This window comes from Acanthochromis polyacanthus, chromosome 20 (genome assembly GCF_021347895.1).
Source record: "Acanthochromis polyacanthus isolate Apoly-LR-REF ecotype Palm Island chromosome 20, KAUST_Apoly_ChrSc, whole genome shotgun sequence".
In the NCBI taxonomy this organism is placed as follows: Eukaryota; Metazoa; Chordata; class Actinopteri; family Pomacentridae; genus Acanthochromis; species Acanthochromis polyacanthus.
In genome coordinates this window covers 13,522,850-13,535,382 of record NC_067132.1, presented here as the reverse complement: position 1 = coordinate 13,535,382, position 12,533 = coordinate 13,522,850, and the positions used below count along the sequence as shown (strand labels likewise).

General features: G+C 39.9%; 2 protein-coding genes across 2 annotated transcripts; one reads left to right on the top strand and one right to left on the bottom strand.

Moving 5' to 3' along the window:
* Nucleotides 1–1,489: 1,489 nt before the first annotated feature.
* LOC127531344 (B-cell receptor CD22-like) lies at nt 1,490–3,909 on the bottom strand (the record flags this gene model as incomplete). Its single annotated transcript, XM_051940451.1, has 5 exons — nt 1,490–2,120; nt 2,616–2,652; nt 2,752–2,839; nt 3,240–3,500; nt 3,597–3,909. Coding segments are annotated over 5 exons (738 nt in total), but the record flags the coding sequence as incomplete, so codon positions are not given.
* A 3,040-nt stretch (nt 3,910–6,949) lies between these two features.
* LOC127531343 (B-cell receptor CD22-like) lies at nt 6,950–12,395 on the top strand. Its single transcript, XM_051940450.1, has 5 exons — nt 6,950–7,022; nt 7,190–7,573; nt 10,254–10,559; nt 10,656–10,916; nt 12,199–12,395. The coding sequence occupies exons 1-5, from the start codon at nt 6,950–6,952 to the stop codon at nt 12,393–12,395; spliced, it is 1,221 nt and encodes a 406-aa protein (XP_051796410.1).
* The last annotated feature ends 138 nt before the right edge of the window (nt 12,396–12,533 follow it).

Sequence of the window (12,533 nt, the reverse complement as noted above, 5' to 3'; positions counted from 1 at the left end):
TTGGTACACAGTTGACAGCCCTATTTGACAACTCATAGAATCAATATTATGGCAAGAACCAATCAGCTAAGTAAAGAGAAATGACAGTCCATCATTACTGTAACAACTGAAGGTCAGTCAGTCTGGAAAATTGCAAAACATTTGAATGTATCCTCAAGTACAGTCACAAAAACCATCAAGTGCTACGATGAAACTGACTCGCATGAAGACTGCCCCAGGAAAGGAAGACCAAGAGTCACCTCTGGTGGTGAGGATAAGTTCATCCAAGTCACCAGCCTCAGAAATAGCAAGTTAACAGCAGCTCAATTAGAGTCCAGATTAATGCCACAGAGTTTTAGCAGCAGACATGTCTCTACATCAACTGTTCAGGCTGTTCAGAGGAGACTGACCAATCAGGCCTTTATGAACAAATAGCTGCTAAGAAATCACCACTAAGGAAAAGCAACAATCAGAAGATATTTGTTTGGACCAAGAAACACAAGGAATGGACATTAGACCAGTGGAAATCTGTGCTTTGCTGTGATGAATCCATATTTGAGATCTTTACCTGCCGTGTCATTCTGCGACACAGAAAAGGTGAAGACATCCACATCCATGGTTCCACTGTGAAGCATGGAGGAGGAGGTGTGATGGTGTAGAGGTGCTTTGCTGGTGACACTGTTGGGGTTTTCTTCAAAACTGAAGGCACACTGAACCAGCATGGCAACCAAAGCATCCTGCAATGACATCACATCTCATCCGGTTTGCGTTTAGTCGGACCATCATTTATTTTTGAGCAGGACAATCACCCCAAACACACCTCCAGGCTGTGTAAGAACTGTTTGACCAATAATTAGACTGGAGTGATGCTTCAGATGACCTGGCCTCTACTGTCACCAGAACTAAACCCAATCCAGATGGTTTGGGATGAGATGGACCCCAAAGTGAAGGAAAAGGACCAACAAGGTCTCAGCATCTCTGGGAACTCCTTCAAGACTGTTGGAAAACCATTTCAGGTGACTACCTCATGATGTAACAAATGCTAAATGTTCAAAGCAAGGGGTGACTATTCTGAAGAATCTAAAATATAAGAAATGTTGACTATTTTCACATTTTCTTGTTTACTACATAATTCCATAAGCATTCATTCATAGCTTTGAAGCCTTCAGTGACAATCTAAACAGTTATGAAAATATTGAAAAACCATAAAAGGAGAAAATGTGTCCAAACTGTTGACTGATGGTGTACATGTGAACAGATTTGAGCTGTTCACTACGCTGCTTCTGTTGAATCTGGTTTTCTGTTCTATGGAAAAGAGAGTTACAAAATCCACAAGTTAACTGATATCTCATTTATAATACATCATATTTATTTGGAATGAGACATTTTAAGTATAAATCATCAAAATATACAAGTTTCTGACTACAGAAACGTATTAATGATCTTTTATAAGTTTATGTTTTACTTAAAAGTTTTAGATAAAACAAAAAAAAATTGGTAAAATCTCTCTTCATCTTTTTCTTATGGGGCGGAAACAGTCAAAGCGATGCTGATCCAGAGATTCAACAGGAACATGAAGAACTTCACTTCATCTGCTGCTGTGCAGGACTGATGAGAAAACCTCAGGGATTCAAAGCTCCACATGTTTTCATTTGTGTTACTAGAAGCTCATGACTCGATAAATTACATGTTTATATGAAGCAAACTATTTATTTGGTGTCACAATAATTCAGCTGTCATTTAAATGTACAAAGAGAAAGTTGTCTATGTTAGCACACAGAGAAATACCAGACAGAGGAAAAATTATTTACACAAGAATTATTTTTGTAATTGATTTTCTAATTTGAATCCTCCTTTTACTCCACACAGAAACAATGTGTTGATATTAAAATGACTTGATATATAAAAGTTGATCTTTTCTTCTACACAGCACAATTGTTTCATATGTACAGGCCTGGATGATGCTGTGAGCCTCTAATAAATCACATTTAACTCCATAAATAACAGCAGTAGGTAGAAATAAGTCAAAACAAATCAAATCATTCCACTGACAGTGAAGTCAACGTCTTGTTTCTCTCCTTGTGGCTCATGATGCTTGAATTTCAACCATTGTATTGACAGTCTGCTTCTTCTGTGTCCTTCTGTGGAAATGAAACAGCACAGAGAGTGTTGGAGCTCAAACACTTTGAGGACAAATATTCAAGTCAACATGTGACTTTGTGCTTTTACACAACAGCTGCAACACTTTGACTCACTTGTGTTCCAGTGTGACAGAGACTGACAGTGAAAACATGAAGGGAGTTAGAAAGAAGAAGAAAGTGTGTGAATCTGCACCCAAACAGCAGGAGGCAGTCAGCTGCTCTGCTGCTGTTTTACTCTCATGTTTATTCACCACATCAATGTTTCCTCTGCTGCTTGGAAATGAGACAAACATAGAAGATGATTTGATTTCCTGTGGTCTGATTCAGAGAAACACGTTGGAGACTCTGACATCTCACCATCACTGTCTCTGATGATTTGTCGTCTGATATCTTTGACTCTAACATCAAACTCAACGTTTCACACCAGCAGCTGTTTTAAGGTGGATTTTCTCTTTTCTCTTTCAGTGGAATCACAATCAAACTCTGCTAACTTACCTTCTCTGGTTTGTTGCAGCATCTTGATGTGAAGCAGCTGAAAGAAGAAGAGATGAGAGAAATAAATACTGACCCATTTAAAGACTGACTGTCAAAGGTCCACAGCTGCAGAGTTTAGCACAAAAGTTTGTGTCACCACTCAAAGATGATGAATGTGCTGTAGAGCATCACGATTCCCAGGATCTTCACTGTGATGTAGACAACAGCCCCAAAGTGTTGGTGATCTGGAACAAGACAGCACAGTCACCTTCTCCTTAGTGGGAATGTTTTGCTTCAGATCATTATTACATTTATTCCTGCTGTTTACAAACTTCTTAACTTTGAACTGAGTTCCTGATGAAACTTGTGTATTTTGAAGCTCAGTCTTCACCACTTTATTCTTCATGACAAATTAGAAATGTGTAAAACTGAACATCAAGAGTCAAACTAACTCAGATGAAATGTCTTCAGTTCCCTCTCAGAAATATTCAAATAAAACTCTTGAAGGTTGTCCTTCTGCACTTTTTCTCTTAAAGGTCACATTCAAGTGTATTTAAACAGCAGTCAGTGCTTTACAGTCAAATAAACACAAATCTGAAGATGATCAGAAAGAAGAACGACTGAAACATTCAGTTCAACATTTACCTTCAACAGTCAGAGGAATCTCAGCTGATCTCTGATTACCAAGAATATTTGTGGCCTCACAGTAATAAATTCCTCCATGAGTGACATTAAACCGATAAAAGTGTCCTTCAGCTACTTTCATGGATCCATCTTTAGTTTTTAAGAACCAGGAGAAGTTGCTGATGGGAGGATTGGCTCTGCTGGAGCAGGTCAGGTTCACCCAGCTACCTGCTGACACCAAACCTGATGGACTGATGGATGCTGAGGTTTCTTTGGGGGCATCTGAGGAAAATGGGACACAAATGTACAACATGAAAGATGAATGAGAGCCTTGAAAACAGAAGAAATAAATCATGATGAGCAGACAGGATCATTTACATGGAACACTGAGAGTCTGTTGTGTCTCTTTGGTCTTTCCAGGTTTTCCTTCATCCACAGGATATGTGGCAGAGCAGCTGATGTTGAATCCATCATGTGAGTCCGACAGAGTGATGCTCTGCTGGATTTTACTTGTAAAGGTTCCATCTGTGTTTTCCTCTATTTGGCTGTGAGAGTTTTGTGGGAGGTTCCAGGTGAGTTGAGGAGGGGAGTGTGGACAGGGAGTGAAAGCTGAGCAGCTGATAGTGACAGACTTCTTCTCCTTCACTTCACCTGAGATGTTGATTGTGGGACTCCACGGAGAATCTGTGGTTTCACATCAAACACATGTTTTACAGTCAATTTACTGAACACACATGGATGCAATCACTCAACTACAATAAAGTTGATGTAGACTTTGTCCTTCACTGATGATGACAAATGTGAAGGAGTGAAAAGTGTCCACAGTGAATTCAGCTGCTGACATGTTTCCAGTGTTACAGTTGCAGCAGTGCAGACAGCAGGAGACACAACAGAAAGATACTTTGATGGATCCTGCCGGTTTCTCAGGACGATTCAACTGGAACAACTTTTCAATCCAACACTTTGTGTTCACACATGCTTTCTTCAACTCTGGACTCTCATTCTGTTGATCCTCCTGCTCTACATGTTGGATTCACACTGAAGGTTACATTCATGGACTTCACTGTTTCACAACAAAACTACAACTCATTTCACTTTTTATTCTCTACTATAATATTACAGACTCATAAAAACAAAACTCTCTTACCTCTGACTGTTATCTGAAGAGGATCATCACAAGCTGTTGCCCTGAAATGTTCAGTCTCAATTCTGAAGAAATATTTGTTTGATTTATTTTTGTCCAAATCAGAGAACAGAGTGGTGCAGTTTTGTTCTGTCAGGTTTCCAATCATTTTCATTTTGTAGCTGTTAACTGACCCACTCCTGTTGAAAATTACATTGTCTATGTTGTTTAAAAATCTTGAGTCACATTTAATCCAAACTCCGTAGATGTCTCTGCTGCTGTTAAAATGTGTTCCTTCTTTAGCTGTAAAGTTACAGGGGATTAACAAACAAGATCCACTCAGTGCTTCCATCTCCTTTGGTGCAGTGATGGAGAGACCTGGTATATCTCCACAATCAGCTGAAACATCTGTAAAACCAAAGTGATGATGAACATGATGTGGAACAAAATGTGTGTGAAGAGAAAGATTGAGAAACATCAAGTACAGTTCAGCAACATGTTTGTCCTGTGAACAATCTCACATCAAATACTGTCAATGATTTGATTCTCCAGATAAAAGTCAACAAACAGCTCACCTGAAAGAAAGAAGACATTCAGTAACATGTTGACTGTCACCACGTTCACACACAGAGCTGCCATCAAACTCATCTCTGGACTGAAACATGATAATAAAATGTAGATTTTGGGTTGTATTTTCATATTTAAACGAAAAATACTTTTGTGTTTTTACAGTCAACCTCAAATTTACACAAGCGATTGTGAACAACCAGATTTTAACATTTTAGAAGTCCTGATCAAATCATTAAATCAACTATAATCCATCATTAATTTATGATATTGTACTTAAAAAATTGTTCTGGGGACCCGGATAGCTCAACTGGTTAACAGAGGCTCTAGTTCCTGATGGCGTGGCTTTGACTCCAGCTCACAGCCTTTACTGCATGTCTCCACCCTCATTCTTCTCTCTACTTTTCTGTCTGCCTCTCAACTATATCTGTCTAATAAAGTCAAAAAAATAAATAAGTATTTTTTTTCTGAGGCACCATCTCATTTCTTTGAGACTCATTTTGCATTAAAATGATTGTAAAAATAATGAGCAAAGTGAAAGTGCAAAATGTTTTCAGAAGCATTCATGAAAACTTCAAAACTAACACAAGTTTAAAGGTTAAAAATAAAAATCTAATACAAAAATCAATAACATTTTCCTTACCAAATCAATCTGCAGCTCAAACTCAGAAACTTGACTTTTAAAATCCGTTAATCAGTGAATCTCCGTCGATGAGCAGCAGGTCAAATGAACAACTTCCCTGTTTGTTTGTTCTGATGTTAAAACTCAGTGACCTGATGTTTAAAGACGTCTTCATCCTTCCTGCTCAAACTCTGTGAAAGAGGAATTCACCTTTTTAGGGCATCTTCAGCTCATCATGATGTGCAGTGTGCAGCAAGTTTAATGTGGTTTTCACACTACAAATGTGTTTAGTTTGAAAACCTACTGTATGTGTGATGTCTGATGAACCACAGTCACTGTGGCAAAAAGGAGTGGTTGGTGTGAATTTATAAATACGTCGACAAAGTGCTGAGAAACAGCTGAGAGCGTGAAGTGAACAGAGGAAGTTGGTCAGTTGCTTCTGCAGGATCCTCACAGTGACTGGAGCCTCCCTGTTTACTGGACTCAACTTTCTAACAGCAGATGACAGATCAAATCATCTGAACAATAAAACAGTCAGTCACACCATGATGAGTTGAAGATGCCCTAAAAAGGTCACTGAGTTATAACATCAGAACAAACAAACAGGGAAGTTGTTCATTTGACGTTCTGCTCATCAACGGAGATTCACATTTTAAAAGCCTAGTTTCTGAGTTTGAGCTGCAGATTGATTTGGTAAGAAAAATGTTTCTGATTTTTGTTTTTGATTTTATTTCTAACCTTTAAACTTGTGTTAGTTGGTTTTGTTTTCACGAATTCTCCTGAAAACATTTTGCATTTTATCTCTGTTAATTTTTTTACTATTAGTTTTTTATGTAAAATGAGCCTTAAAAAACCTGATGGTGCATGAGAAACATTTCTAAATATAATATCATGAACTAATGCTCGATGATTGTTAATTGAATGATTTGATCATGACTTGTAAAACTTTACAATGTGGTTGTTCTCAGTTCCTTGTGTAAATTTGAGGTTGATTGGAAAAACATAAAAATGTTTTTTGTTTAACTTCCTAAGACCCGAGCTTTGGTTTGGTTTCCATTTTAGTTTTTTCTACTTACTTGGGATAAGGAGTAACCGACAAACATAATAACTGGATGATATCTAATATCTGATTATTATGTTTATTACATTTATATATATATATATATATATATATATATATATATATATTTACTAGATTTACACTGCTAATACTATTATTATTTGTAGTAGTAGTAGAAGTAGATAATACTAATAATATACGGTAAGTATTATTATTAGTATTAACAATATGCCCTTTTGAAAAAAAATTATAATCAAAAAACAAAAACATGTCCACATATGTGGATGGCAGGTCTTAAGAAGTTAAATATGAAAATATAAACCAAAATCTACATTTTATTTTTATGTTCCAGTCCAGAGATGAGTTTGATGGCAGCTCTGTGTGTGAACGTGGTGACAGTCAACATGTTACTGAGTGTCTTCTTTCTTTCAGGTGAGCTGTTTGTTGACTTTTATCTGGAGAATCAAATCATTGACAGTATTTGATGTGAGATTGTTCACAGGACAAACATGTTGCTGAACTGTACTTGATGTTTCTCAATCTTTCTCTTCACACACATTTTGTTCCACATCATGTTCATCATCACTTTGGTTTTACAGATGTTTCAGTTGATTGTGGAGATATACCAGGTCTCTCCATCACTGCACCAAAGGAGATGGAAGCACTGAGTGGATCTTGTTTGTTAATCCCCTGTAACTTTACAGCTAAAGAAGGAACACATTTTAACAGCAGCAGAGACATCTACGGAGTTTGGATTAAAAGTGACTCAAGATTTTTAAACAACAAAGACAATGTAATTTTCAACAGTAGTGGGTCAGTTAACAGCTACAAAATGAAAATGATTGGAAACCTGACAGAACAAAACTGCACCACTCTGTTCTCTGATTTGGACAAAAACAAATCAAACAAATATTTCTTCAGAATTGAGACTGAACATTTCAGGGCAACAGCTTGTGATGATCCTCTTCAGATAACAGTCAGAGGTAAGAGAGTTTTGTTTTTATGAGTCTGTAATATTATATTAGAGAATAAAAAGTGAAATGAGTTGTAGTTTTGTTGTGAAACAGTGAAGTCCATGAATGTAACCTTCAGTGTGAATCCAACATGTAGAGCAGGAGGATCAACAGAATGAGAGTCCAGAGTTGAAGAAAGCATGTGTGAACACAAAGTGTTGGATTGAAAAGTTGTTCCAGTTGAATCGTCCTGAGAAACCGACAGGATCCATCAAAGTATCTTTCTGTTGTGTCTCCTGCTGTCTGCACTGCTGCAACTGTAACACTGGAAACATGTCAGCAGCTGAATTCACTGTGGACACTTTTCACTCCTTCACATTTGTCATCATCAGTGAAGGACAAAGTCTACATCAACTTTATTGTAGTTGACCTGTTGTGTAGGACTAGATGTTGATATCCCTTCTGGCATACATAAGACACCTAAGACTTTGTGGGATGGTCCAGTGAGTGAGGCCATCCTCTGGGTTATTAAGTGGGTGCCCTCCTTCATCGGTGTTTGGCTGATAGGCCCACGATATCTCCAGAGGGTTCACCAGTGAATCTCGACGTCCCAGGTTCACCCCCTAGATGCTGTCTACTCACCTTAAGGCTCAGATGGAGTCCTTTCTCTTTATCCACAGCCTCTGACTTCCGTTTTCAGTGGCTCTGGAGAGGTCCTTGATCGCCTGCCAGTGGGCCTTCCCACATACTTCCATTTTCTGCAGAAGCCTGGATGTTGAGGTGGCTATGAATCCTCTGCAGCCTACCTCGACCGGTCGGACCCTCACCTTGCAGCCTCGCCGTTTTGCATCGGCAGCAAGCTCTGTATACCTCAGCTTCTTGCACTCATAGGCCTCCTCTACCGAACTCTCCCAGGTCACTGTGAGTTCCATAATGTAGACATGACTAAGCAAAGCTGACCATAGCACCAGGTTTGCTACTTATTATTACAAGTCTAGTAATTACCAACAGCAATTACACTATTTAATTCTTAAGTAAACAGATGAGACCCCAGACAATTGAATTTCCCTTAATTATTAAAGCTACTGTATTGTATTGTCTGGTCGCAGGTTGGTGGATGCGATCTCAGGTGGGAAGCAGAACTTTTGGTCCAGGTCTACCAGCATCCGCCAATCATAACCCCTCTCAACTGCCCAGGATCTGGGCAGTTGCGAGGGGCCCGCTCAACAGGACCCTCACCCTGCCAGACAAATGTTGTTTCTTGCTTTCGGGTCGACGTGAGTGGAAGGGCGTTAACACTCACACGCTGCATCTCCAGCACTAGTGCCAGACACTTCAGCACCTGGTTGTGCCGCCAGGTGTAACGGCCTTGAGTGAGGCTGGTCTTGCAGCCTGCTAAGATGTGTTTGAGTGTAGCTGGAGTCGGGCAGAGTGAGCATGTAGGGTCTTCACCATACCATTGATTGAGGTTCTGGGGTGATGGTAGGACATCATAGGCCCGCCTTGATGGTGAAGCTTGCTCTAAATCTCTCCGTATCCCACAGCCCTTACCAAGAGATCTTCCTCTTTTCCACTCCTTCCCATGTCATCCACTGCCCATGCTTTGCCTACGCTATGGCTTTGCGCACCTGCCAGTTTCCTCTTGCCATCATACTTCCTGCACCACAAGCTTGTGTCTTTGGGACGGAGTGGTCTTGTTCCAGGCTGGGGTGCTGGCCCCAAGGCCAAGACCACCTCTTCCCCGCTGCACTTGGCTTACAATGTCCCTATGACTGAGTGCTGCCTTTGGCTGCTCTATTGCCACTGATGGGATCCCCCTCCCCCCAGTTGCCAACTTTGGGGCAGCTTGAGCTATGATTGGATTGCTTGAATCCTGTAGCATCATCTCCATTCTTACTTTGGTGCACTTGTACTGAAATGGGCAGATCTATAATTCCTTTGCCATAGAACCCAATACTGCTGAGGCACCTGGGAAGGCCAAGCCATTTCCTTGCATAGAAGCTAACCAGTCTCTCCAGCTTTTCCACTGTAGACACTGGTACTTCATACTGGGTTAGTGGCCACATGAGGCGTGCAAGTTGCCCAAACTGCATACACCAGAACTTCAGCCTGCTAGAAAGCAGGGTTATAGCAATGTTCTCTAGGTCACTGGTTACCTCCTTCCTAAGCTGGTCTACTTGCTCTTTGTCTTTGAGGGAGGCATCGTACCATCAGCCTAGGGTTTTCACAGGTCTCTCCTAAACAGCTGGAATAGTCTCATCGCCAATGTGAAAGTGATGGTCTGATAGTTTTCCCTTGATGATGGAAATGCTTCTGGACTTACTTGGTTTGAGCCTCATGCGAGTCAGCTCGGTGTTTTCTTGCAGGTTACTCAGCAGTCGAACAGTGCAGGTCTCGGCTGTGCTGAGTGTTGTGACGTCGTCCATGTAGGCTCTAACTGGCAGCAGCTTCAGTCCAGGTCTTATTTGCTGTCCTCCGACCACCCAACGAGATGTCACAATGATCGTCTCCATAGTCATAGTGAAGGCGAAAAGGGAGATGGTGCAGCCAACCATTATTCCCACCTCCAGGTGCTGCCTTGCTGTGGTGTACTGTTCTGTTGTAAAGCAGAGCTGAATGTCCTGGAAGTTATTGCAGTGACTGCATCCATGTCTGTTCAGTAAATTGACTGCATTTTCAGTGTAAACGTGTGTTTGATGTGAAACCACAGATTCTCCGTGGAGTCCCACAATCAACATCTCAGGTGAAGTGAAGGAGAAGAAGTCTGTCACTATCAGCTGCTCAGCTTTCACTCCCTGTCCACACTCCCCTCCTCAACTCACCTGGAACCTCCCACAAAACTCTCACAGCCAAATAGAAGAAAACACAGATGGAACCTTTACAAGTAAAATCCAGCAGAGCATCACTCTGTCACACTCACATGATGGATTCAACATCAGCTGCTCTGCCACATATCCTGTGGATGAAGGAAAACCTGGAAAGACCAAAGAGACACAACAGACTCTCAGTGTTCCATGTAAGTGATCCTGTCTGCTCATCATGATTTATTTCTTCTGTTTTCAAGGCTCTCATTCATCTTTCATGTTGTACATTTGTGTCCCATTTTCCTCAGATGCCCCCAAAGAAACCTCAGCATCCATCAGTCCATCAGGTTTGGTGTCAGCAGGTAGCTGGGTGAACCTGACCTGCTCCAGCAGAGCCAATCCTCCCGTCAGCAACTTCTCCTGGTTCTTAAAAACTGAACATGGATCCATGAAAGTAGCTAAAGGACACTTTTATCAGTTTAGTGTCACTCGTGGAGGAGTTTATTACTCTGAGGTCACAAATATTCTCGGTAATAACAGGTCAAATGAGATTCTTCTGACTGTTGAAGGTAAATGTTGAACTGAACTGAATCTGATCTGTTCTTCTTTTTTCTTCTGTTGTATTGATCTTTTTGTTTTGTTTTGTTTTGCTTCAATCCCCTGACAAGTGTTTCAGCGTAATTGTATGCAATGATTTTTTACATTAAGCTGCATTCAACAGCTTCACTTGTGTCCACATTTCTTTACATTTAATCATTTGGTTTTTGTGCTTTTTTGTTTTTGTTGGTAACAGAAAATGTTCCTCTTTCAACAATCCTGGCTGGTACTGTGAGTCCTGTCATTGTTCTGATCTTTCTTCTTCTCTGTGTTTGGTAAGTACCATACATTTAAGCATCTGACTCAGTATATTTCCCTGCAGTGAAGTTTTAGTTGAACATGTGTTCAAGGTGATGGAATAATGGATATGTGATCTTCCAATTTGTTTCACTTCTTCACATGAAAGTTTCCATTCAGGCTACTTGATCTTTGATTTAACTTCAGCAAATGTTTGATCTTACTTTGTTTCTCCATCAACGTCCATCAGTTGGATTTCAATCACGTTTTCCACTGATGAACATCCAATAATGTTCACTTCCTATCATCCTTGCATCTGTGTATCACAACTGGAAACACTGAATGAATGTTCTGACAGCTCTCTAATATCTTCCAGCTGCCTGAAGAGGAAAAATCCAACTCAACAACAGACTCAGGTGAGAAAACACACATTTGTTTAGGCTCCATGTTTTACCGGGAGTTTGAGATTCTAGTAAGATTTGTTAAAAGCATCTGGATGAAAAAGTACACAGGTATTTTTAGATGTTACTGAGAAGGTTAAATATCAGGAAACAAACTAAATAAATAATAATAAATTCCCAGTAGTCACTGTTCTATAAATAAAGTTTAGTGTTTTGTTGCATTTATTTTTCATTGAAGTACAAAGAATGTCCTTGTGGAGAAAATATTTATGAAGTTACAGCAGTAAAGAAATAAACAAAATACCATACTTTATGATAGCCTTACTAATAGTAAATAGTTTTGATACAATGGATCATATATTATTTATAGTGTTTTTCTGTTATTGTTAAGACTGTACGTTATAATTTGCATTATATGGCTGAGTACTATTTTATTACAGACATTTTTTCCGCTAACATGTGACCCATTTACAGAAAACTGAAGTCCACACATCTGCCACATGCTGTTTAAACTTGTCCTAAAGCCCATTCAGTAAACATTTATAATTATTTAATGCTGTGTGGAAGGATCAGCCTTAATAATTCCTGCTCAATACATTTCTCCAGAATCAAACAGGTGAGGAGGAAGAAATCCACTATGGAGACATCAAGTTCTCTGATGGGAGACCTGCACCTTCATCCGTCGGGGAGCAGGACAGCGGACAGCAGCAGGAAACTGTGTACGCACGGATCAAAGCGTCCAAATCAGAAAGCAGCTCAGAGCAAACTGCTGAAGGCCTCCAGGATATCTACGCTAAAGTCAACAAGAAATGAGTTCTGTTTGGGGATCAAATACCTTCAATTTGTTGCTTCAGCAAGATGTTAGTTTCTGTTAAGATGTTTATGACCTGAGCTGAATGACAGGAAACCTGCAGTTCACAGTTTCATCATTTTCATGTCTGTTGTTGTGCT

What these genes read in the sequence shown, in the direction of transcription:
- LOC127531343 (XM_051940450.1), top strand. Translation starts at nt 6,950, where the DNA reads ATGAGTTTGATGGCAGCTCTGTGTGTGAACGTGGTGACAGTCAACATG. An exon ending in GAGTGTCTTCTTTCTTTCAG is followed by an intron (nt 7,023 to 7,189) that starts GTGAGCTGTTTG and finishes TTGGTTTTACAG; the next exon opens with ATGTTTCAGTTGATTGTGGA. An exon ending in ACAGACTCTCAGTGTTCCAT is followed by an intron (nt 10,560 to 10,655) that starts GTAAGTGATCCT and finishes CATTTTCCTCAG; the next exon opens with ATGCCCCCAAAGAAACCTCA.